This window comes from Mirounga leonina, unplaced genomic scaffold (genome assembly GCF_011800145.1).
Source record: "Mirounga leonina isolate KUSES-001 unplaced genomic scaffold, KU_Mleo_1.0 Mir_169, whole genome shotgun sequence".
NCBI classification, from domain to species: Eukaryota; Metazoa; Chordata; class Mammalia; order Carnivora; family Phocidae; genus Mirounga; species Mirounga leonina.
The window spans coordinates 20,730,583-20,755,863 of NW_023270431.1; the positions used below are offsets into that span (position 1 = coordinate 20,730,583).

The window sequence follows — 25,281 nt, forward strand, 5'->3', positions numbered from 1 at the left end:
CATTTTCTACTAGAGTCTTTCTTATGGATGAAAAAACTGGCAGCTGCTGAGATTAGACATCTGTGTTCCACAATCCCTGTTTGCTTCCCTCTTCCTCATTATCACAAGTAGCAAAGTTAGCTGTAATCTGAGAGCATTTTTCCAATTTAGTTTATATTTATGTTAGAAGCAGCCATGTTTGGAAAAAAGCTGATAGCCCTAACTTTTATTTTTTGTATTAATCTCCAAGGTATTAGGCAAGTTCTCAAAGATAAATCCATTTTCCCCCTTTCAGGAAGGGCTTGCCTTGAATTAGTCACCACATCCCAGAAATAGCCCATGATAACTGCTTCCCAATGTGGCCAGATGCCGGTCTGTGCAGACTCTGCTGGGGACTATTCCTCCTGGGCATGGCATTTAGCACACATTTTTTGAGCCTGAAGTGAACTATACCAGTGGCTGACTGAAGACAGCTGTGTTCCTGCTGAATCTCAGGCTCAGTTAAGGAACAATTTTGGGAAGTAGACTGCAACTACAAAGGAAAGGTCACCTAATTCTTAATTTAGCACCACCATTATGCAGTGTTACCAGGAGCAATAATGTTATACATGCCTTGTAAGTGTATCTCAGTCACCGCAGGACCAGAATGAAGAGGACGTCCAAGGACGGCCGGTGCAAATTGCCGGACAACACTGCCTTGAAGCAGCAGCAATTGCCTGCCTACCGGCTGCAGCTCTCAGCCACTGGAGTCCTCTCCGGCTTTTTTGCCACAGGAGTGTTCTGCCTTGGTGTGGGCATCATCCTTATATTGAATGCAAAGAGTACCAAGGAAATAGAGGTTTGTCCCATCTTACATTTTTAATGCAGATTCTAAGAGTTTTCAGCTTTGGGACCATAAGTGAGGGGCCAGTTTGAGAACACATCCCCTCAACAGATGAGACTAGAACATCCGTTTTTCAGTCAACCGGTGCAGATGGTGGTAGCCTCTGTATGTTGGCTTTATTCATCCCTGCTCCCTCTTGAGGACAATCACTCTCACACTGGTCCGCTCAGCCATTCATTTCCAGGAACGTGGCAAAGTCAGAAGTTTTTTAAACTGGTGGAGTGCTGACCAAGGATTGATAGAGGTAGGAGAAGGAGAGGCAGGGTCAAATGCCTGCCAGATGCCCATGAATCATATGGATAAAAAAGTAAAGAGACAAAGAGGTCTTCAGTTTTGTCCCACTTTCAAGCATTGTATCTTTCCCTTTGCAAACGAACTCCGAGATCATTACTTTAATGGAGGAAAGGCAAGAACCCGAATCTTTCTGGCCTCTTAAGGACACTTAGCAAAATTAACTAAATTCTACTCAAGACTGAGAAAAGCTGAACCTAAGGGCATACCTTCGCTCCATTACAAGCCTTTGCCAACTTGATTAACAAGCTGTTAGAGGATGAGAACCTTGAGAAGCTGGTCTGGGGAGGGGACATAAGAGTTGGCCTAAGGTTAGATCAGCCTTGCTCGCATTCAGTCTAACAAATTAAGCAAATGTTTAATTCAAATCAGCTCTGAGCAGATTACTGGGCATCCCAGTCTATGACCTCCACTCTGAAGGCAGCCATGGAAAGCTGATCTGTTCCCTCTCCTGACATGGCTAGCAGCAAAGTCATGAAGGCCAGGTCTGTCAATGTTGACTTAACATTCATGAGTGTCTGAAAGTGCTAAGAGTTCTGTTGGCTTTGCAAATGAGTAAGATAAGTAAGAGTTGAGTCCTGCCCTCAGTGAGCTAATGATAGAGTAGGTAAGGTAGTATGTGATAAGAACAGAGAGCTCAGCCATGGTTGCCTCGTTCACCACATCCACAACCCCTTCCTTGCACGTTGCCCAGTACATAGTAGGCACAAACTTAGTGAAAGAATGGATTAGGGCAAATAGTGAGGACTCTAAGTAGGAAAACATCATTTCAGGTCCCACTCCTCCTACCAAACCACACTACTCTCATGCCTTTCCACTTATATTTTCTGCTCCCAGCTCTGAGCAGTTTATCTCCCCAGGAATTAAATGCCCCTAGGTCCTTTTGAGTCCCACAGTGTGAGATGTAAATGACCAGGCCCCACAAATAGCAGATGAAAAATGGCAGGAGAAAATTAAACTTGCCTTATTGAAAAGCATAGCATAAGTGGCTTACAAGGTTGTTTCATTTCCACAAACAGCTCCTATTTACTCTTCTATTTTCTTCTTCACCAACCCCTTTCTTTCTGGTTTTCCCACCCTTCCCATGTCTTCCTTGCTTCTTCCCCTCTGGTTATCCACCCTCACTCACTGTGAAGTGCAGCCTCCATTAAGAGGCAGCCATTGCTAAATGATGTCACCTCATGCATGTGAAGGGAACTTCACTCCATGGTTCACTAAGGCCACTCTGCAAACCGCTTTCAACAGAATGATTTTTATCATGTTAAGGAGATTTTCCAATAGACCTTTTTTCTAGTCACTTAGGATAGATCTATTTCTAACATTTTGCTTGTCTACAAGAAACCCAGAAACCGCTGTGATAGTGAGATTCTCTTTTGCACATGGATGTATTTCATTATATTGAGTGATAAGATGAAGTGCATACCCCAGGCCAGTGTGATCAAGCACAGACCTAGTAGAAGAGTTCTAAGTGATTTTCCTCTTCTCACTTAGCCCTGGGCTACAACAAGGAAGTGACTTTTCTCTGGTTCACTTTAAGCAAGAATGAGCATTTCTGCCTCTCCAAAATTCTATGAGGAGCAAGCAGACTGTGTGACCTTTGCTGTCATTTTAGAGCTATAGGTTTACAAGGCCATTATTTTTTCCATCTTCAATCACCTAGTTCATCCATCCCTCCGCCCTCCTCCCCTCTGGTAACCACCAGTTTGTTCTCTATAGTTAAGAGTCCATTTCTTTGGGTGCCTGGGTGGCTCAGTTGGTTAAGCAACTGCCTTCGGCTCAGGTCATGATCCTGGAGTCCCGGGATCAAGTCCCACATCAGGCTCCCTGCTCATCGGGCAGTCTGCTTCTCCCTCTGACCCTCCTCCTTCTCATGCTCTCTCTCATTCTCTCTCTCTCAGATAAATAAATAAAATCTTAAAAAAAAAAAAAAAAGAGTCTTTGTTTCTCTTTTTTTTTTCTTTGCACATTTGTTTTGTTTCTTAAATTCTACTTATGAGTGAAATCATATGGTATTTGTCTTTCTCTGACTGACTTAGTTCAGTTAGCATAATACTCTCTAACTCCAGGGGTGCCTGAGTGGCTCAGTCAGTTAAGTGTCTGACTCAGGTCATGATCACAGGGGTGTGAGATCAAGCCCTGTGTCAGACTCTGAGCTCAGTGGAATCTGTTTGAGATTCTCTCTCTCCCTCTTCCTCTGCTCCTCCCCCCGCTCTCACTCTTTTTAAATAAATAAATAAAATCTTGAAAAAATAATCTCTAGCTCCATCCACATCTTGCAAATGGCAAGATTTCGTTCTTTCTGATGGCTGAGTAGTATTCCATTATAGTTATCCACTCATCAGTCTATGGATACTTGGGCTGCTTTTATAATTTGGCTAGCTCATAAAACTTTAGAACTAGAAAGCACCTTAGATATCACCTACTCAAAGATCATTTGATCATGAAACACATTTTTTTTCTAATTCTGCATTAATAGAACTCTGACTAGAATCCATGGAGTAGAATGAATACTACTACCTCAAGCTCACAGGTCAATTAATTGCTAGACAAAATGATGCTGATGAACAAAATGTGGGCCCTGAGTTTAAGTATTTAACTCAAGGTCAAAAATTGACTGAACTGAACCCCAGTTTCCTCAGTCGCAGTTCAGTGTGCTGTCAGTTATGAGACAGGCCTGTTCTTTAAAGCTTCTTAAAAATTAGAATGCAGCTTCACAAACAGCACATCGATATTTTCCAAAATAATAGTTAAAGCCTTGCTGTGCACTTAAAGAATGATTTAAAAACAATACATACGTACATGTATAAAATAAAGAATGATTTAAGCAAATATAAGCATCTAAGTACAATTAAGTAGCCTTTTAGCTAATCTTTGGCTATTTGGCTTCAAAATTCCCAGTGGTTTGCAAGGATTAAAAAAATCCTGTCTTTCTCGTTAGTCTTCCCTCCTAAATCCTGTTGGCAGTTTACCAAGGAGAAGGCCACTCGCTTGCTTTCCTGCTCCTCCCATTCCCATAATCTTCCAGTTATTCTTCAGCTCAGTGAGGAAAGGGCAGAAGGGAGGTGCACAGCCTCTGTGCTCTCTGTGAGCCCCGCTCTCTTAAGCTTCTAACAGCTCTATCTTTACGTAAGTGAGGCTCTGAGCCAAAACTCCTAGGACTTGCTCGATTGAAACACACCACCCTTTTCTAAAGAGTCCATGGTACCATTTTAAACAGAATTTAACTTCTAAGAAACAGAATGTGATAACATCTTAAAATCAGAATTATTCCACCCATATCAATAACCCTACAGTTTGGAAGCCCTTCTTTTTCTGTGTTTGGTCCTTTTTAATAACTTCCTCTAGATGTCATGTAGAAAAATTCATTAGTACAAATACTTTACGCACAATAGTGGAAAAACTGAAGTGACTTCCCCATAAAGCTGATTAGCTTCAGGCAGTAGGCCCAGTTCTCGTGAGTCATTGCCTAATACTTTCCTAATGACACCTCTTTATGACCGAGACATAAGCCTACATCACGACAGGTTACATAAATATGCAATAGAAACACTGAATTCCAGGTCAGTGGCAAAATACTGCCAGGTCCCAAAATGAAAGACTGTAAAAGGGCCCACTCCTCCCAAGCATCTGCAGAAACACTTTGTCCCCAACAGTGGACTATCCTTCATTCATGTCCCAGAGTCCATGCCCTTGACACAGAGAGCTTGAAGACTTAGGTGGACTCGGGCCTTGATTTTTAAAATATGAACTCATGTAACTTTTAATTTGTAATTGTTCTTTTCCCTGCCTGACAGATTAAATACACAGAAATCTGTGGAAATTGTGCAAAACTGCGAGAAGATGCCACCAATTTTGACAAAGAATGCACCTGCTCTATTCCCTTTTACCTTTCAGAGACAATGCAGGTAAGTGAAATTCAAGAGTCTTCAATTAGCTGTACACTGATCTACTCCTATTTCACACTTGGCAATAAGTTCATGATTTCCACCAAGTGCTTTCCAAAACTGAAAATACAAAAAATAAAGCAGAGTACTGGTGAGGGACCTTTCAAAGTGTTGAGTTCATGCGCGACTCTCCCCCTACTTTTTTCCTTTGGAATGTTATTCTTCTCCTTTGTTTCTAAGTTTCCAGACTTTTTACCCACCCAACTTTGTAACATAATTCTTAATATCAGTCAGACAGGTTTTATTCCAAATGTCAACACAAGAGGAGACCATAGAGATCATTGAATCTAACCACTCATTTTATAGTGAGAAAATTAATGGGCTGAGAGGTTAAGTGACTTGGACAAGGTTAGTGTCAGGGGTCACACACCTGCTGGGACTCTCCCCATCCCCCCCTTACTCCTCCCCCTCAAGTCATTCTACATTTGCAATTGCCTAATCCCTAAGGGCAACTCTTGGCCTGGCTGTCAGGCATTATGAGAAATGCGAAAGAAATATTAAAAGAAGTCCCTGCTCTTGGGCTGATTAAAGTCTCATGTTAGTCCAAGTCCTCTGAGAAGCAGAAGCCAAGACAGGATCAGACATGCAAGAGATTTATTGGGGGAACTGCCTGTGAGGGAAAATGGGGAGAAGGCCAGAGGATCCCGGGAGAACTGTCAGGTCACAACACAGCTCTGACCCCTGTGAAGAAAACGGAAGGGGAGAAGGAAGGGAGGAAGTTAGGGAGAAAGTCTAAGACTGCAGTGTATTCTTTAGAAAGTTTCAGCAAGGCCAACAGAGAGTCCCTGAAGGAGTCTGCCTCAGTATCTCTGCTGTGCTCAGCCATTAGGAGCAGCTGGGAGCAGCATGGCCTTAATGCAAACACAGGATGATTTTAGAGCAATGACATCTGGGGTCATTACTCAATTACTGTCCCTGTAGTAGGAGACCCAAGAGGCACCTTTTCAGGGCCTCCACAATCTTACCTGGTAGTCAAGACTTAACCAAATAAATGAAAAACTATTCCCTTTAACTCCTCAAAGATCCTGTCCTGTCCTCTCGACTCCACACCTCTCCCCCAACAGTGTCCTCCTCCCTGACCTGGTTGATCCCCCTCCCTCCCCTTCATAGATGACTCTGCATGGGATGAATCTAAGTATAGGCAGGCTTTCTCTTGAGCTTCCCACTGAGCATTCCCCTTGAGCTTCCTACCTCAAGGCCCCGCTTCCACCTCAAACTCAGCTGGTCCCAAACTAGACTCATTATCATCTGGAAAACCCTCCTTACTTCCCTTCCTAGTAAAGATCCCATCACTAAGACTCCAAACTTTCCTCTTTGACTTTACTCTGCCAACTGCTTTTTCATCTAAGCCTCTGATGTGTGGACACTGTTCTTCAATCCATCTCTCCAACCACCCTGTCCTCTTCTTTTTTTTTTTTGGCATTGCCTCAGTTCAGGCCTCCTGGTCCAGTAGCAGAGCTATCTAACTGCACTCCTGCCTTTGGCTTCCCCTACTTTAAACCAGCTGTTATTTGCAAATTAAGTTCACCATCCTCCCCGCCCCCAAAAAAGCACTCTTTCAGATTGCTCTTCAACCACCTGAGGCCTAGCAATCTTTTCATAAAAAGATAGAGGAAGAAGGAGACCTTGTATTCTGGACAGCTGACCAACTTGCTTTCCCATGATACAACTCTCTATGTTTCTACTGTTGTTTTGCCTAGAAAGTCTCTGCACTCACTGCCACTTGTTTTAAACCCCTAACATGCCTAGACATTCCTTGAGCCTCCTTTTCACTCTTTTCTCAAGCAACAGTTTGCCCTCATTTGTATCCTGGGAGCACTGTTTCCTTATTCCAATGAACTTATTATAATCACTTGTATAATAATATCCTGTGGACTCATTTCCTCTACTTAGAGGAACCTCCCTGAGGATAGGGACAAGCTTTACATGTTACACCACAACTACCTACTCAAAAGTATCTGCACTACACACTCAACCTTCCCCCCACCCTCCCTTTACCATAGGTCAACTATCCCTGTTTCCATCTGCAGGCTTATCTCCACTTGTACATAGATGCCATCTTTTCTTGCCTTTATAAGGACTTAACTCAGAAGTTCTGGCCTCTCCTATATCATCTGCTTTTTTTCTACTCAGTCATTCCCAGCATACAGACATATTATTTCATTTATCTTCAAACAAACAAACTACTCTTCTATTCTCCCAATTTCCCTGCCAGCTATTTGCCCATTTCTTACCTCCCATTAGCAGGAAAACTCAAAAGAGTTGTCTATCTTGGCTACTTCCAGTTCCTTTCTTCTCATTCTCTCTTAAACCCACTCCAATCAAGTTTTTACCCCTAACACTCAGTGAAATTGCAAGGACGCCAATGACTTCCACATTGATAAATTCAGCAGTCAGTCCTTAGTGCCTTGTCACTCATTGGACGCAGGTGACCACTCCCTCATCCTCAACATACTTTCTTCTCTTGGCTTTCAAGATATTACACTGCCTTGGTTTTCCTCCTAACCCGCTGGTTGCCCTTCTTCAGTTCCTTTGCTGCTTTTCCTGTTTTCCCCAAACTCCTTATGTTGAGATAGGCAGCACTTTTGTCCTAATTTTAGCCTTCTCCTCTCTAACTGCGTTCACTTTTTTGGAAAGTCAGTTACCTCCAGACTTTAGATGCCATCTATTGCCAACACCATTTTATATCCATAGCCCAAACATTTCTTCCAAATCCACACTTGTATGTCCAGCTGCCTTCCTAATGTCACCATATGGATATCTAATAGATATCTGAAGCTCAGCATTTCCAAAACTGAATTCCTGGTTTCCACTTCTCCCCTTATCCACTGTACCACCCCCCACCCCCACAAAAAACCTAATCCATCCAAAGACTTCTCAATCTCAGTTGAAAACAACTCCATCTTTCTGGTGCTCAGGCCGAAAGCCTAGGAGTCATTTGTGACTCCTTTTATTCTCTCACACTTCACATCCAATCCATCTTGTTGGCTCTCTCTTCAAAATGTATCCAGGCTCTGTCCACTTCGCCCATTTCTTCTGCTACCACCCAGCAACATGCTATATTCACCTCTCACTTAGATTTCTGAAATAGCCTCCTAACAGGTCTCCCTTTTTATATCCATGTCTCAACATAGCACCCAGAATGAGTTTTTCTTTTTTAAGATTTATTTTTTTGAGAAAGAGAGAGAGAGAAGGGAGGGGCAGAGGGAGAGAAAACCTCAAGCAGACTCTGTGCTGAGCACAGAGCCCAACACAGGGCTCAGTCTCACAACCCTGAGATCATGACCTGAGCCAAAACCAAGAGTCAGATGCTCAACCAACTGTGCCACCCAGGCACCCCCAGAGTGAGCTTTTTAAAGCCAAAGTCATATGTTATTCCTTTACTCAAAAATCCCTACAGTGGGACCACTGGCTGGCTCAGTTGGAAGAGCATGCAACTCTTGATCTCAGGGTCATGAGTTTGAGCCCCACATTGGGAGGAGAGATTACTAATAAATAAATAAATAAACTTTGAAAAAAAAAATCCCTGGGGCGCCCGGGTGGCTCAGTCATTAAGCGCGTCTGCCTTCGGCTCGGGTCATGATCCCAGGGTCCTGGGATCAAGCCCCGCATCAGGCTCCCCGCTCAGCGGGAAGCCTGATTCTCCCTCTCCCACTCCCCACTGTTTGTGTTCCCTCTCTCGCTGTGTCTCTCTCTGTCAAATAAATAAATAAAATCTTTCAAAAATAAATAAATAAATAAATAATAAAAATAAAAATAAAAAATCCCTGCAATGGTTCCTCTTTCCACTCAGTGAAAAAGCTCAAGTCCCTACAAGGCTTTGCATGATTTGGCTTCTTACTTCCTCTCTGATCTAATCCCTTCATTCTCTTCCCCCAGCCCCACCCCCACCACACTAGACTCCTCGCTCATTCAACAAGTCAGGCATTCTCTTGCCTTGCCCCCCTGTACCTGATATTCACTTGGCCAACTGCCCTATCTCTTTCAGGTCTTGGTTCAGCCCTCACCTCAGTAAGGCCTACACTGGCAGTCCTATTTCACACTGCAACCTGTCTACCCACCCTACTCTTGTAATACTCCTGATCCTTGTTAACCTGCTCTGATTTTAATTTTTTCCATAGTACTTATCACCTTCTAACATACCATATAAATTAATAGTCTATGATATGTGTTGTTTATTGTCTGTCTCTCACTGTTTTGTCCTAAGCACCTATGACAATGCCTGGCACGCTGTAGGTGCTCAATTAATGTTTGTTGAATGAACATATGAATCTTTGCTTCTTCCACAGTGCATAACACAGTATATTTATGTGGTAGATGCTCAGAAAATGTTGAAAGATTAAATGAATGGAGGAAAGATAAACTGCTAAGTTAAATGAATTTATGTTCTAGGAAGCTTTGGTTTTATGTGACCCTTTCTTATTTCTCTCTTGATCCCAAATGAAAGCATGTTGGCATTAGTAATATTCTGAATACAACCATATTGATTATGGCTAGTGCTAAGCAATTTTGTGAGTAAGTCAGATATAAACTATAAGGAAATTACTGAGTTGTACTTGGATTATAAGTGATATCTATATAAAGTCAGTGAGGGAGGTTTTATGTATGTGTTCTTACAGGTCAAGATTCTAGTTATCTATAGTATGCCCTTTCGTGCCTTCCTCAACTCACCATGCTGAGTTAGTGTTAGTGTTGCTTAAAAATCAGAAACAGACTCATAAACACAGAGAACAAGCTGGTGATGGCCAGAGGGGAGGAGGTGGGGGCATGGGAAGAATGGGTGAAGGGGAGTGGGAGGAGATACAGGCTTACAGATATGTCATGAATAAGTCACAGGGATAAAAGGTACATCATAGAGAATATAGTCAAAGGTATTGTTATAGCACTGTATGGTCCCAGATGGTAGCTACACTTGTGGTGAGCATAACATAAAGTTTAGACTTTGTCAAATCACTGTGTTGTACACCTGAAGCTAATGTAATATTGTGTATCAACTATACTTCAATTGAAAAAGAAAGTTAGTGTTGCTTAATTTTGGCAGGAAGGTGAAGACGCTTAAAACAATAGAAAACTATTCTGTCACAGTTCTGGAAGACAAAAGTCTGAAATCAAGGTGCAGCAGAGTCCATTCCTTCTTGGAGGCTCAGAGAACTTACATTTTTGAAGAAAAAAATCCAAAAGATAAAATCTTAAAGGGCTTCAGTTTCCATCTGTCTGTGTACTTTGAAACCTTGAAGTCAAATAAATGTTACCAGCTGGTAACCATTCCTTTCAGGCAAAGGCTTTCTCATAAAAATCCAACCAAACTAGTTAGTGCAACCACAGAGCCTTCGGTTCACCAGTTAGCACACATTACACATACTAGGCAATGAGTTCACACAAGACTGCCTTAAACCAGGAATCCTGCACAGAGTGCCACTGAATTTAAAGAGAAGAAACACCATAAAGTGCCTTGTGCCTCTAGGACCAATAAAAAAGATGATGATATGGGAGCCCTTGTTAACCTAAATCTTGGACAAAGAATTACTGAAAAAAGGTTATTAAAACTCTTCTATCCCTGGTATGGTGAGTGTTCTCTGCCTGTTTATTTTGTCATTTATGTGAATGTATCACTTTGGGTAAGTAAAACTCTCTTTTTAGCTTCCAAGAAAATGTATGGTAAATTCCACTCCGTGGGGTTCATATTTTCTATAGTTATGGGTCAACAGTAGTAGAGATTCCCTCGTTGGCTGAGGAAGTGTAATCAGTCATTCCCACTATGCCTGGCTTGTTCGCCTTCACACCCATGCTCTCTGTTTATGATGTTGTGGCCTGCCTCTTTGTCACGACCCAACATCTCCCCTTCTCGGTGTTCCAGACACTTCTCTTACAAGTGACTAAGTTCTTGAGACTTTGTTGTTTTCTGTAAATGGCCACCCTTACCATGACCTTGATTTCCAGCCTGCCCTGAGTACCGGCTCACATTTTCCATACTCATCCTCTTACATGTGCTCAGGGTGAGACCAGAAGCCTTTCCAGAGTGCCATTTTTTTTTTAAGATTTTATTTATTTATTTGTCAGAGAAAGAGAGAGAGAGCACAAGCAGGGGGAGCTGTAGGCAGAGGGAGAAGCAGGCTCCCCGCCGAGCAAGGAGCCCCGTGTGGACTCGATCCCAGGACCCCGGGATCATGACCTGAGCCGAAGGCAGATACTTAACCACTGAGCAGCACAGGCATCCCAAAAGTGCCATTTTTTCATAGTAAAAGCAAATCAATTGATCAGGAGATTGTAAAAGGATACGTTTGTATTTCTAGTACTGAATATAGCACTTAACATATGGGGAGCACTTAATAAAGGCCTTCATCTTTTTGGATGCAGGCCTTCATTATTTTGGAAGTAGGTAGTATATTAATTATAAATAGCCACATTGGGCATTTCCATTTGCATCATATGTGCTGTTAGTAAAATCTGTATCAAGTCTGCCTGGAGAATGTTGGTATGTCATCATAAAGGTAAGCATGATGATAGCCTATGACTAGACAGCCTCATAGGATAGCATATATGAAAAGGACCATCTCTCACGGCAACAAGGCAACTTATTGCCAAGGTGAAAATCACCCTTCTTTCAGATCCATGAATTATTCTATTCCTTCTTTTTTTGTCCATAACAAACGGTTCACCATTTCTTGAGCAAGTGCTGTGTGCCAGGTGCTGTGCTAGATTCTAGGGATAAAAAGACAAAGACCCCTGGAGCCAGACCACAAGGAGCTAATCTCATGCCTTTCATATGCACCCAGATGGCTCCAGCTTCAAATATGTTCAAGGATTTGGTTTGAAATCATTGACTTTGATGCCTACCACAACCCCGAGGCAAAGCATTTTTCCTGGTATTGCTAAGAAATAACAGTATTTGTAGCATCAATTTTATATATTGAGAATACAAAACCTGGTTTTAAAATTTTTTCATGGCAGGAACATAGTAGCCCTTACAAAAACATTGAAAATAATTTATTTGGTGATTTTAGTAATTCTGTTTAGACAAGGATTTTCCAACACTGGTTTTTTAAAATGATTTCTTGGGTTTCTGCTTGATTTAAAGAAACTTTCGGTTCCTATCAATTCTTTCTGTGGTACCTTTTTTTTTTTAAAGACTTTATTTATTTATTTGAAAGAGAGAGAATGAGAGAGAGCACATGAGAGGGGGGAGGGTCAGAGGGAGAAGCAGACTCCCTGCCGAGCAGGGAGCCCGACGCCGGACTCAATCCAGGGACTCCAGGATCATGACCTGAGCCGAAGGCAGTCGCTTAACCAACTGAGCCACCCAGGCGCCCTCTGTGGTACTTTTTATTACAAAAATCCTGTCCATGTTTATTAATATTCCAGGTAATTCTTTTTACTCTCCTCTTCTTGCTTTTCTCATTTTACAGGGTAATGTTTATATGTACTACAAATTGTATGGCTTCTATCAGAATCTCTATCGTTATATTCTATCCAGAAGTAATAGCCAACTGGTGGGTACAGACTTAAAGGTAAGGCTTTATTTAATTTGGTATAATACTCTTTTTTTTTTTTTAAACGAAGTGGATCTTTAAGTCTAAAAGAGGTTATGGGGAAATAAACTAAAAACCTAAGGTTTTATAAGGCAGGAATGCTCATTTCATTCTTGCATAAATTGAAGGGGCTGGGTATTCAGTGTATCTGCTATTGAGAGGAGTGAATCTTGTCCAGTTAAATGGTTATCCTTTCATGCATCAACCATTTTGATAGTAACCTTGAGTGGGTGGTCTCAGTCCAGTTCCCTGTATATTTACCATTGCCCTTCCTATAATTTGGGCCTTCACTCCAGCCATGTTTAAGGAAATTGAGCTCTACTTGATTGATTAAAAGCCTTTGGTTTAATTAAATAGCCTTTCACTCCTAGGATTATAAAATTTTACTCTTGATAAATGATACTCAGCATGCTAGCAAAAAAACTAGAAGGAAATCTTTTCCAGACTGAGATTATTATATGAAAGTGATAATCGAATGATTTTTTTCTAGCAACCACTCTTTTAAAATATATTCTGCTAGTTAGGTGGATGGATTCCCTGTGATAAGTCATCTAGGGTATAGACTCACTACCATTTGTATCATTTTCAGAATATGAATTACACTTCAATAAAAAAAAGTTTTAATAATGTATTCCGGTGTAGGCTTAGTGTGATATTTAGCAGAGCCCACAAAGTAAGTTCCTTCCTGCAGACATATTTGGTATGAATATGTATTGTTAATAAGGAAAAAAACTATACACACACACACACACACACACATCTCCAAAACACAAAAATTTCCTAGTCTAAGTGAGCCAGAAGTCTGGGAAAAACAGGTAGCAGTCCATAATCTTGTTATGTGTCAATAAATTAGTGTGGGTTGATTTACATTGCTAGTGTTCTCATTTTTAACATTCTAAGAGAGTTTACCAAAGTATTTCTTTTTACTGTATCATCTTGCTTCCAGGATGTTGGAAACTGTGCTCCATTTAGCAAGTCCCACGATGGGACTCCCATCGCTCCTTGTGGTGCTATTGCCAACAGCATATTCAATGGTAGGTGACTTTTCCTGTCTCCATGGGGTGCCTTTTCATAAGCGTGTAATAACCTAAATGTCCAGAAGATCACCTCTGCAAGTGAGTAGCAGTTCAAAAAAAAAAATAATTGTGTATACATTATCCACTGACTTACGGTATTTCATTTGCAAATAACTTCTCCCTTACCAGAGATTTGAAGTAGTTAGGGAACATGAGCTAAATGGAGCTTGAGAGTATTTTCCAGTAATTGGGGCCTTGGCAAGAAAAAGAATAGTTTTCTAATTCCAACATCTATTGCATGTAGGCATGTCGAGAGTCTGCTAAAACCCTGGTTTATTTTTCAGCTGTGTCTGGTTTTGTACTTTGAAATGGGGCAAAAATGCTTGCTTGCATCTGTAGCACAATTTTTAATTTCCTTACAGATACCATTATTCTTTCATACAACCTTAATTCATCTATACCTATCAAAGTTCCAATGCTAAGAAGTGGAATTACGTGGTGGACAGATAAGTATGTCAAGTTTCAGAATCCAAGTTACATTAATCTTTCTAGCGCATTTGCAGGTAAGACCCATGTATTAGCTAAATATTCTTATCTCTTTATAGAAACTTTTTTATGTGTGAGGAAATGTTTATAATACCTCCTTCTTTACTTTTTTGCTGACCTCCCTTTTGCTCTGACTTCCCCTACCTGTGGACACCTCCATCACATACCTATCAGAAACATGAAATGATTGATGCCCTAGTTCCTTTCAGTTTACATTAGGAAAAAGGCAGTGTTTTAAGAAACTTGTTGCTTCATTTATAATTAGGGTGACCATGTAATTTATTGTCCAAGCTGGTGCACTTTTGAGAGTGAAAGGGGGCACTAGAATAACTAAAGTTATATATTTATTTGAAATTTGTATTTATTGATCAATAAGTTGACATTACCATATTGGTGGACCTATAAAATAATTCCATTACAAACTATTTTAAAAGGCAACTCTTTCAAAAGTTAAAATAACCTATCTGTGTATATTAAGCCAACTAAAAAAACTACTTTATTATTTAAACATTAAAAGATAACATAAGCAGAATAATTATTCTGGATATATAGTCACATATTTTAATCAGTTTCTTGGTCATATCTGTCTTCATTGCATGCCCCTGTATTTTTCTAATGAATTTGTTGTTTTTATTATTTTAAAAAATATTTTATTAAAATATTTTTTTCACAAAATTATCTGCAGTCTTTTTTGAAGTTGAACTTTATGGTTAATCAATTTGACACTGTTGGCACCTTTAATTGATTCTTCTCTTTTAACCTAGTATTTTTTTTTTAATTGAGAAGATATCTATAGATGATGAGGTACCTATTACACTCATAGCCAATTTTACTAAATGGAGGATATTTTCATTTTCAATCTTTTTGTATTGAAATATGCTAGTATTATAACCTAAATATTTTCATAGGCACTGTCTTTTTATTTCACATTTTTTTCTATCTCTGATTCTTCTAAGTGTATTCCTATATTTAGATGCTACAAAATCTTAAACCTTCTTGATATCATTTAATTCTGGGAGAGAAAAACATTTTTTTAAAGATTTTATTTATTTATTTGAGAGTGAGAACGAGCAGGGGTGAGGGGCAGAGGGAGAGGAAGAAGCAGACTCCCCACTGAGTAGAGAGCCCGATGGACTCGATCCCAGCACCCTGGGATCATGACCTGAGCCAAAGACAGACACTTAACAGACTGAGCCACCCAGGCACCCCAGAAAAAATTTTATCCAGTTAAAAATAGGAGCTCCATCAAAAAAGTTTTTACCTAAATTGAAATATTCTAAAGTACAATTGTAGAATTTAAAAATTAAATTTGTCCACATTTTGAACTCTCATTATATAATATGTTCAATTATTCCCTTGTTTTCCTAGGGGTAAATTTTAATATCTTCTTGTTTGCAAGATTGGCTTTCAATAATTACAATTCACTAAATCAAAAACTATGAAGTTTTTTGGCATTCCATATTTTGGATACTTTGTTTAAAATTTTAAAACTATTTTGACTAAAATTCAACAAAAAGTTAGAGGCTCATTTACCAAAAAAGTTTAGGATCATTGTAGGACACACCATTTGGTATACAAAATAGTTCTTCAAAGGCTCAAACATTTCTAAAATTCTGCTGGATGGTGCATAGCAAAGACAGACCACATATACTACCATCCTAAAGTATTTCTTTTATTAATTATCCATATTATTGTAAAAATTTTACAGTTCAGTTTCTTTAACTGTGAATATACAAAAATATTTAAATTTGCACAACTATGGCTCTTCTTTTGATTAGTAAAATATTGTAGCTTGTTTGGATATAATTATAAATTATGTATGTACCACAACCAATTTTAAGTACATTGATCTGTAGATTTCTCAATTTATTAAGAACATTACCTTTGGGGCACCTGGGTGGCTCAGTCATTAAGCATCTGCCTTTGGCTCAGGTCATGATCCCAGGGTCCTGGGATGGAGCCCCGCAATGGGCTCCCTGCTCTGCAGGAGGCCTGCTTCTCCTTCTCCCACTCCCCCTGCTTGTGTTCCCTCTCTTACTGTGTCTCTCTCTGTCAAATAAATAAATAAAATCTTAAAAAAAAAAAAAGAACATTATCTTTATTCTGATGCTGTGCTCCACCAAATTTGTATTTATGCTATCACTACAAAACCAAAAACTTACACTTGATTTTTTATTTTTTAGCTGAATTTATAGTAATATTTATTATAATGTTAGAGTTTTTATTTTTCAAGATTGAATATCAAAAAGCTTTGCTTTGATTCCATGAAAGGTCAAACCAAAAAATTCAAACCATTATTATAATTAACTTAACTGATTTTCTATTTTGAAGCATTTGAAGATGCTGATGTGAAACTGGCCTCATTTAACTGTATACAAAGTTCTTTTTGTACTAATGGAGGCAACACAAAGCTTTCCTTTACCAAAAAAAAAAAAAAACTAATAAAAAATTGAAACTAGAAGGAAGCTCACTTGATCTAAATGAAAAGTCATGCTCACATAATGACATATAAATACACCTTCGGTAGCTACCTGAGGTAAAGCATTGTCTTTGGATACACTCTTAAAAATAACCACAAATTTCTGAATTAGATTCTGATGTTCTTCAGCAGATTCATGTCTTTTAATTTTCGGTTTGTCATTGACATCACAATGGTTCCCTTATGCGGTAAATGTCAACCAACACTGCAAGTTTCGCATTCATCAACTTTCTCAAGAAACTGTACTTAATTTTACATTAAACATACATGTTCTATTTTTTAGCTCTTTACAGCTAAAAGGACTTACTAGCAAATAAAAACTGATACCAAACAATAAAATAGTTATATATTTGTACCATATAATAAATAATAAAACCACAGAGTTCAAACCTACACTCAGCAAAACTGTTTAGCATCTATTTCCCACACTATGTTAAGTACGTATAACATAACCTCTTATTTCCCACATTTCCCACTGATCCCACTGACTTGTAGGCTGGCAGCTTCATGCATCTCACAGGCCAACACAGAGGCTATGTCCTAACTGGCTGGAGTGTCAAAAAGCTGGTAGGGGTCACAGGAATATGTTGTGTTTTGATTGAAAGGATCTCTGGTTATCCTTCATTAATCACATGTTAAAGTAAGCATTCCATTCACTGCACATAAGTATTTCACACACTACTAGCTAAGACCATGGCTGGAAGGTGGAAGGATGAAATTATACGTACATTATTTGTTTGGGATAAATGCTAAGTCAGATGGGATAACAGACAACGGACATAAGCTAGGACTATCTTAGACAAACTAGCATTTATGGTCACTGTACCTATGATTGAATCCCTAGTTTTTGAAAGGAAGTTGGGAACATTCTGTTGTTTTCTCTTGCCACATAACCTCAGGCCTACAACACCAAAGGGTCCTTGGTGTTCTCTCATCTCCTGCTACACTCTGTTCTTACCTTTACTGTAAGAGTTAGCACATTATCCTGTACTTATCTGTTTGAATACTTGTCATCCCCACTTCAGTCTGTGAATTACTTGAGGAAATTAGAAGTTTTGTATCCCTGGTGCTTGATACATAGTGAGCAATCAAGAAGTGCTTATTGTTGAATGAATGGATAAATACAAATGACCCAACTTGGAAAAGGAAGAAAGTTGGTGCCTCTTAGATCACACGTCTCATATTCTCTGGAAATGGGATAAAGTGGGATCAGGGCTTGGTAGGGAAAGGCATGCTTAAACTTACATTTTTAACAAGCTCCCTGGGTGATTAGGATGTCAGTGTCTTACAGGACCTGTTGTCTTGGGGCATGAGCTCATGAGAGAGTAAGGTCCACAGTGGAGGTACCAAAGGCAATTTCAATTTTCATCAAAATTCTAGCAACAGTGATTGAAATTTGGGGGGGGGGGGCCAAAATAGGTGAGCTCCACAATATTTACAGAGGAAGTTTCTTCAGCAAAGGATTTTTTCCCAGAGGAAGTTTAAGTGTACAAACATACTTCAACAGATTAATCCAACCAAACTTAGCACTTGCTTTTACAAGTACCATGCTTAGAAAACAGGATGGGTTTCTTTTAAAAGAAAATAGTTTAGTCAATTGAGCTGAGAAAGAGTGGTTTCCTCTTTTGCATTTGGATTCTACAAATAGTAGAAACAATTGTCTAGAACGAAAAAGTTCATTAAACAATTTTCTCTTACTGACTCATTCTTTAAAATTCAATATGGATTTTATTATCTTCTGTCAGCTTTCATTGGAATCACTCATTCCTTTAGCAAGCATTTATTGAATGCCTGCCATGTGTCAGGCACTAGACTAAATGCCAGTGGAAAAAAGACACTGTACTGAAGAGTATGCTGTATAGTGGGAGAGACAGACAAGCACACTGAGCTAAAGTGGGAAGTATGAGAACGAAGGTAAACTCAGTAGACTCCTTCCCTGGCACTGGCCTTCCATCCTGTGCTTCCAACATCCCTACAACACCCAAACCTGTGAGGCCTCCTATCTTTAAAACAGGCTTATGGGTATTAAAGAGGGCACGTTCTGCATGGAGCACTGGGTGTTATACACAAACAATGAATCATGGAACACTACATCAAAAACTAATGATGTAATGTATGGTGATTAACATAATATAATAAAAAAATAAATAAATAAAAATAAATAAAACAGGCTTATAACACCTTTGCTGTCTGCCTCTTCCCCTTTATCAGTTCCTCCTCCTTACTTCCAACTTTGAGCTCTTAAGCACATTGCTGCAGAGAATATTTAACATAGTCTTCATGCACATATATGATTATTTCCTTAGAATAAATTTCTAGAAGTAGAATATCTAGGCCAAAATATGTGCAAAATATATTAAAGCTTTTGATGCATGTTCCTAGATTGCCAGTGATATTATTAATCCACACATCTCTCTGCTCTGCACAAGAGTTCCTAGTTCCACTGCATCATCAATTGTTGTCACCTTTTTTTCTTTACCTATTACCCAAGTTTTAGATGAAATGATCATATCTTGTTTTAATTTCCTGTCTTTAAATTACTAGTGAAGCTAAAGAAAATGAAGACAGTCCCTATGATGCTATCCCTGAATACAATCACTATTACCCTTTTGCCCTATTTTTTCAGTGCTTTATATGCATTTAATATAGTTAAAAACATAATATACATATAATTTGATATTCTGTTCTGTTTTAACCCTATGACACATCATCATTATTTCCCCCATATTTCCTTAGAGTTTTTATAATCCATTATTTTTAATGGTTGCCTACTTAGGTAGCTTATACACACACACTTTTTTTAAAGTCTTAATTTTTATTTCTCTTTTCTCAAGAATGCTGAAGTTATTTCATTCTCTCTAGTCTAAGGAAAACTGAAGGGTGTAGATGATTTCTCTCAACCATGTCAATGATTTTCTTCCCACAGGGACCACAAAGCCCCCATCCTGGGCTAAGCCTGTCTATGAACTGGATGAAGAGGATCCAGGAAACAATGGCTTTCTCAATGATGACTTCATTGTGTGGATGCGGACAGCCGCCTTTCCCACTTTCAAAAAACTGTACCGTCGACTCAATCGAATACAGTATTTTACTGAGGGCTTGCCTGCTGGTAACTATAGTTTCAACATTACCTATAGTATCCTTTTATACTGCTCTTCTTCCTGAGGATGAAGGAAAATCAGCATCCATCTGGGTACTAGTTGTTGAATTATTTCACTTTGTACTTTTCTATTCTACAATTTAATCTGTATATATAAAGAAGAAACACATAGTTCTCTTATAGGTAATACTGTCACTTGTCACCAGAGAGCAGTTTGTCTCCAATTTATGTAATCAAATGTGTACTTTGTTTATTTTTATTTTTTTTTTAGGAATAAGAGTTAATAGCAGTATCAGGTAAGTAGGGATGGACACATAAGGAAGGACTATTTCTATCCCCCAAGAAAGATTAAATACCAGTGGGCCTAGAGATGTGTACCAGAGACGGATGGGATGAGGTGGAGGACCAGGGATATAAGAGAGAGCGATTCAATAAGTAGTAAATTTAGAATATGTGCTAAAAATAATGAAAACTGAGAGACACTGTAGAATCTTTTATTCTAAACAAAAGTATAGACCAAGGGAGCCCTGGACTCAAGATGCAGGTGCAGTCCATCCAACCCGTGTGAGGTGCGCTATAAGTTCTGCTCTGAAGACGCTGTGTCCTTCCCTCTCTTTGATACCAAGCCAGCTAGTAGGAGTCAGTGCCTTGGTTATGGACATAAGGTCCAAGGTAGGAGACACATGCTTTAATGTGGGATTCTGAATTTTTTCACTTAATTCAAAAATACAAATGTAACTCTTGACTTAAAAACAAAAAGATTTAACTTCAAGATGACTCCAAACACTATCTCCCAAAAATTATATATTTATACACAATCTCAGGGCTACTGACTAGGAGTTGTTCGTGGGACCCCTCCAGCAGGCCAGAAGATCTTACCACAAAACTGTCTACCTCCTTAGTTTCTTCTTTACCTCTCAGGGAGCTTGAATGAGAAATACTTTAGAATACGTGAATGACTGTGTGTGCTGCAGTTCCCTGCTCCATCTTTTCTTTTCTATCCTAGAGTATGGACATCTCCATTCTGACAGGGGGATATTCCTCAATCAGAAATGCCCCCACTGATGAGACAGCATCTCTACTTCTCACCTTGTTGCCTCCTTTTTGTTCACTGATCAGTACAGTTTGCCTTCAGTTCGTTCATTTTCATTTCTCCCTAAATACAAATGAAAGCCACAAACTTGTTTCTCTTATGCAGCATTACACATTCAGATCAAAGAGTAAACCATAGAATATTACCTTTTTAATAGGATTTCAGCAAGCCCCCCCCCAAAATTTGAGATTGAAAGTTGCTTGACAGTGGTCTCCCAAATTAGACTTTCTGATCCCAACTTTGTCTATGACTCCCTTATCAGTAAAGCAGTTAGAGTTGCAATCACAAAACAGGAAGAAAAAAAACCTATCATGTACTGCTGTCCTCACAATGCATGACAGGGAGTTTTGAGTTGAGGGAAGCATAAGGGAGTCCATGTTCCAAACAAAGGAGACACTCTGTTTCTCCTCTGGAGTCAAGCTCTCCTTGGGTGACTTCACTCACAGTCATATTTTAATGTTGATGACTCTCAAGTCAAAATCTTGCAGGCAGAACCTAGATCCTGAGCTTCGGTCCTATACTTGCACTACCGGAGCTGAGCCCTGTGTGAGTAGTATCCAGCCTGCCTCAGGCCTGGCTGCCAGGCCAGGAGAAGAACTAAATCTGAGCTGCAGCAAACACCTACCACTCCTAAGGGGAAGAAGATGTTCTGTGTATGAGGAAAATGCCTTCTCAATGGAACTGAGGAAAGAGAAAACAGGCCGCGGGTCAAGGTGGCACGCAGGGACCTGGTGACAGTGAGGAATTTTGATGGAAAAGAAAGAGAGAGAGAACTTGTTTCCTAACCAGGTTCCTTGTGCCTTTAAATTGCATGTTGCCAAGTGACTCGAGGCCTTTTAAGAGCTTTGCTGGGAAATGCCGCTGTCCTGTGCCGTTGCTATGAGAAGCCTTTATTTGTTTATTAGTTTGGTTTACAAAAGGCACCAGATGTTTAAAAACCTCAGGCCACATGCATAATCAAAATGACATCATTGAAATGCTAACGATAGCAAACCCACTTCAAATATATTCTCCCCAGCAGTGAAGGTTGTTTGCCTTTTCAAAACCCAGATGAATGCACCACCTTTAGCTTTCCCACCAAAAAATGTTTTGCCATCTGTCTCATTATTTTTTCTTCTTCACTAGTCTTGAAGTAGAAATTTCTCTAAGGTAGAAATTCAAACCTTAGTCTATGAAGGACTTTAGCCTACTCTGGGTCTCCTGATTCACAAACAAAAATTTAGGTTTGCTGTAAAGCATATCTCTATTCTTTTCATTTCCTGGGGTCTGCCAAAGGAAATTAAATATATTTGTCCATTTTTTTAGTTGTCTGTAAGTCAGTCTGATCTATTTGTGTCAGTATCTCTTTTATAGATTACAACTATATAGAGGGAAGCCTTACTTTTACTTAATTTCATTCCAACAAGATACAACATTGGTAAAGATTAGACAATATGAAGTTGAACATTCAACCATTTTTTTAAACCTACAAACACAACAATTTTATATGGTTCAACGTAATATATTTAAGATATACAGTGGTAGAGCTGAGAAGTTTTGAGATAGATCCTTAACAGGTCTTCCTGTCTTAGATTTTCCTGTAACCAGGTTCAGAGGAGAAAAATCAGTTGTTCTTTCCACCTTGACATGGAGTGGAGGCAGTAGCCTTTTCTTAGGTCTCGCCTACACAGTGACAGGAGCGGTGACATGGTTGGCTTCGTTTTCCATGATGGCAGTTCACTTGATGCTGAAAGACAGGAAAATGCTCTTCATCCAGCAGTAAAGCCAAGTTTTAAGAAGAAAAGCAGAAAACACAGAATTGGACAATGAAGTAACTAACAGAGCCAAAGATTTCTGACAACGCTCGAAATGACTGGGATATTTCATCAAGGGGAACTGGACTGACTGACCAAGTACAATCCCAGATAGATAAATAATGAGAGATTCAGAGTGAAGATGAGGAGGAAGACAGGGAGGAACAGAAGGAGGAGGAAAAGACATAGTTATGTAGAGTAAAATGTCCTTGGAATGGGGAAGATAAATCATCCTTGAGTTCTAAACCAAGTCTTGGGTATTTATTTGAAGCCCTTGTGCCTGAAGGTAGGTGAATGCCTAGGAGAGAGTGCCATCATTAGACAAGAGTAAGTAAGCCTGGGGTCCCCAAGATTAGATGAATCCTTTTAACCTCAATCAGGCTCGGACCATGAGTCTTCATTGCCTGGTCGAAATTATAGACTTCCTAACAATTGTTGAGCATCAAATTGAGCCATCAGGATGATTTTTGAGAACTGATTTATTCAATGTTCTCTCTTTTCTATGGATTCAAAACTAAGTTTTCTTTGCTAAGAATATACCAAGCAAAGATTGTGGAGTGCCCTGAACACTCACAATACAGCAGTACACCAAAAAGAAAGGCCAGAGGCTTCTCTGAAGTTATTCATGTAGCCAAGAGGGAAGCACTGAAAGTTACTGATTCTCTCAAAAGTTGTATTCATCATTTAAGGGCACAAAACAATTCTCAAACTTATATTGGGATGACATATTCTGGAATGCAAATGATGACATGTATTTATGATACCTGAATTACATGTGTTGAGGGAGCTTTTCAGGGTCCATCTTAAAATGTTAGAATTCCTGGGATGCCTGGGTGGCTCAGTCAGTTAAGCGTCTGCCTTCAGCTCAGGTCATGATCCCAGGGTCCAGGGATAGAGTCCCACATCGGGTTCTTTGCTCAGCAGGGAGTCTCCTTTTCCCTCTGCCTCTCGCCCTGGTCATGCATGTGCTCCCTCCCTCCACCTGCCCCCGACAAATAAATAAATAAAACCTTTATTTCAAAAAATGTTTGAATTCCTGCTAAAGGTAACTTAAAGGAGACTGAACAAAGTACTTGGTAAAGCTGCCAGGGGAAGAGTCCCCACAGATTTGTGTACATAGATCTGAATACTAGACTTTAAAAAACATGTTTATATTTCTTTTTTAAGATGGAAGAATCTTTACTCTGTGATGTCTCTAGGAGAACTTTCATCTGTTAAAGAAAAATACAGTACCAACACATATTTGTCTCTTTAGCAGCCAAGAAATAATTTCTTTGTTGCAACTTCCTGCATTCACCAAGTAGTTGAGTACTTTTCCAAAAGGACCAAATTTCAAGTTGCAACGCTGAAATCTCAGAACCCCTCCCCTATCTCACCTTCCATCTGTAACCAGTGACCTCTGGTATCCAGGTGTGGTGGGCCAAATAATGCCTTACCTCCCACCCCAAAGATAGCCACGGCCCAATCCCAAAACCCAGTGAATGTTAGTTACCTTAGATGTCAAAAGAAACTTTGCAGATGTGATTAAATTAAGGGTATTGTATGGGGGGGATTGTCCTGGATTATCTGGGTGGGCCCAATGTAATTGTGTGGGTCCTTATAAGAGAAGCAGGAGATCAGAAGAGTAGCAGGGATGTGGCAATGGAAGCAAGAGATTGGAGTGATACAAGGAAGGCACTGTCATCCAAAGAATGTAAGCAGCCACTAGAAGCTGAAAAAAGCAAAAACATCCTCCCCTGAAGCCTCCAGAAGTCCTGCTGACATCTTGATTTGAAACTTCTGACCCCCAGAACTGTAAGAGAATAAATTTATGTTGTTTTAAGCACTGAGTGTGTGGTAATTTGTTACAGCGGTCATACAAAACTAATATACTAGGGGTTGGCACTGTTCTTGTCTCCTGGGCAATTGTTTCTCAAGTTTAGGTGAACTATCCAGGACAGAGGGCTAAGAGAGAACAGAGCTCACACCTGAACCAGGCCATTGACCTCAGATCTTGGACTCTCACCTTCTCAGTTATGGTGCTGACTGGAGAAAGGCACGAACACGTTTGCTGCATCTCAGTTTTGTTTGTCAGCATATAGAATGCTGTATTTGCCAAGGTTCTCCAGAGAACCGTGTGTATGTGCACATGCACACACTTGACAAGTGCATAATCTGATGCAGGAGGCTGGCAGGCTGGAGGTTCAGGAAAGAGTTACAGTTCAAGCCAAACACGGTCTGCTGGAGAAACCAGGAAGAGTCAGTGTTGCAGATGAATCCTGAAGTCTGCGCTGGAGAACTCCCTTTTGCTCAGGAGAGGTTAGCCTTTTTTTCTTTCAGGCTTTCAACTGTTTGGATGAAACTACTCACATTATAGAGGGCAGTCTGCTTTACTCAGTCTATCACATTTTTTTAAATTAAATTTTGAGGGGGTTGGTGTGCCTGGCTGGCTCGATGAGAGGAACGTGCAACTCTTGATCCCAGGGTTGTGAGTTCAAGCCCCAAGTTGGGTGTACAGGTTACTGAAAAATAAAAAATCTTTAACAACTTTTTTTGGGGAAATATCGTTGTTTTATATTAAACCAGATGTTAGATGAATATATTCAAAAATAAATAAGCAAACAAAAAGTATTATATGTGTTCTATTTA

At 39.7% G+C, this 25,281-nt stretch overlaps 1 protein-coding gene across 1 annotated transcript; it reads left to right on the forward strand.

The window, feature by feature from the left end:
• The first annotated feature begins 518 nt into the window (after positions 1-518).
• LOC118017371 (cell cycle control protein 50C-like) lies at positions 519-24,233 on the forward strand. The gene is made up of 7 exons (XM_035015226.1): positions 519-817; positions 4,948-5,058; positions 12,504-12,605; positions 13,573-13,660; positions 14,065-14,205; positions 19,594-19,803; positions 22,432-24,233. The coding sequence occupies exons 1-7, from the start codon at positions 626-628 to the stop codon at positions 22,620-22,622; spliced, it is 1,035 nt and encodes a 344-aa protein (XP_034871117.1). The 5' UTR covers positions 519-625; the 3' UTR covers positions 22,623-24,233.
• The last annotated feature ends 1,048 nt before the right edge of the window (positions 24,234-25,281 follow it).

What these genes read in the sequence shown, in the direction of transcription:
- LOC118017371 (XM_035015226.1), top strand. Translation starts at nt 626, where the DNA reads ATGAAGAGGACGTCCAAGGACGGCCGGTGCAAATTGCCGGACAACACT. An exon ending in TCTTTCTAGCGCATTTGCAG is followed by an intron (nt 14,206 to 19,593) that starts GTAAGACCCATG and finishes TTCTTCCCACAG; the next exon opens with GGACCACAAAGCCCCCATCC. An exon ending in TAGTTTCAACATTACCTATA is followed by an intron (nt 19,804 to 22,431) that starts GTATCCTTTTAT and finishes TTCCTGTCTTAG; the next exon opens with ATTTTCCTGTAACCAGGTTC.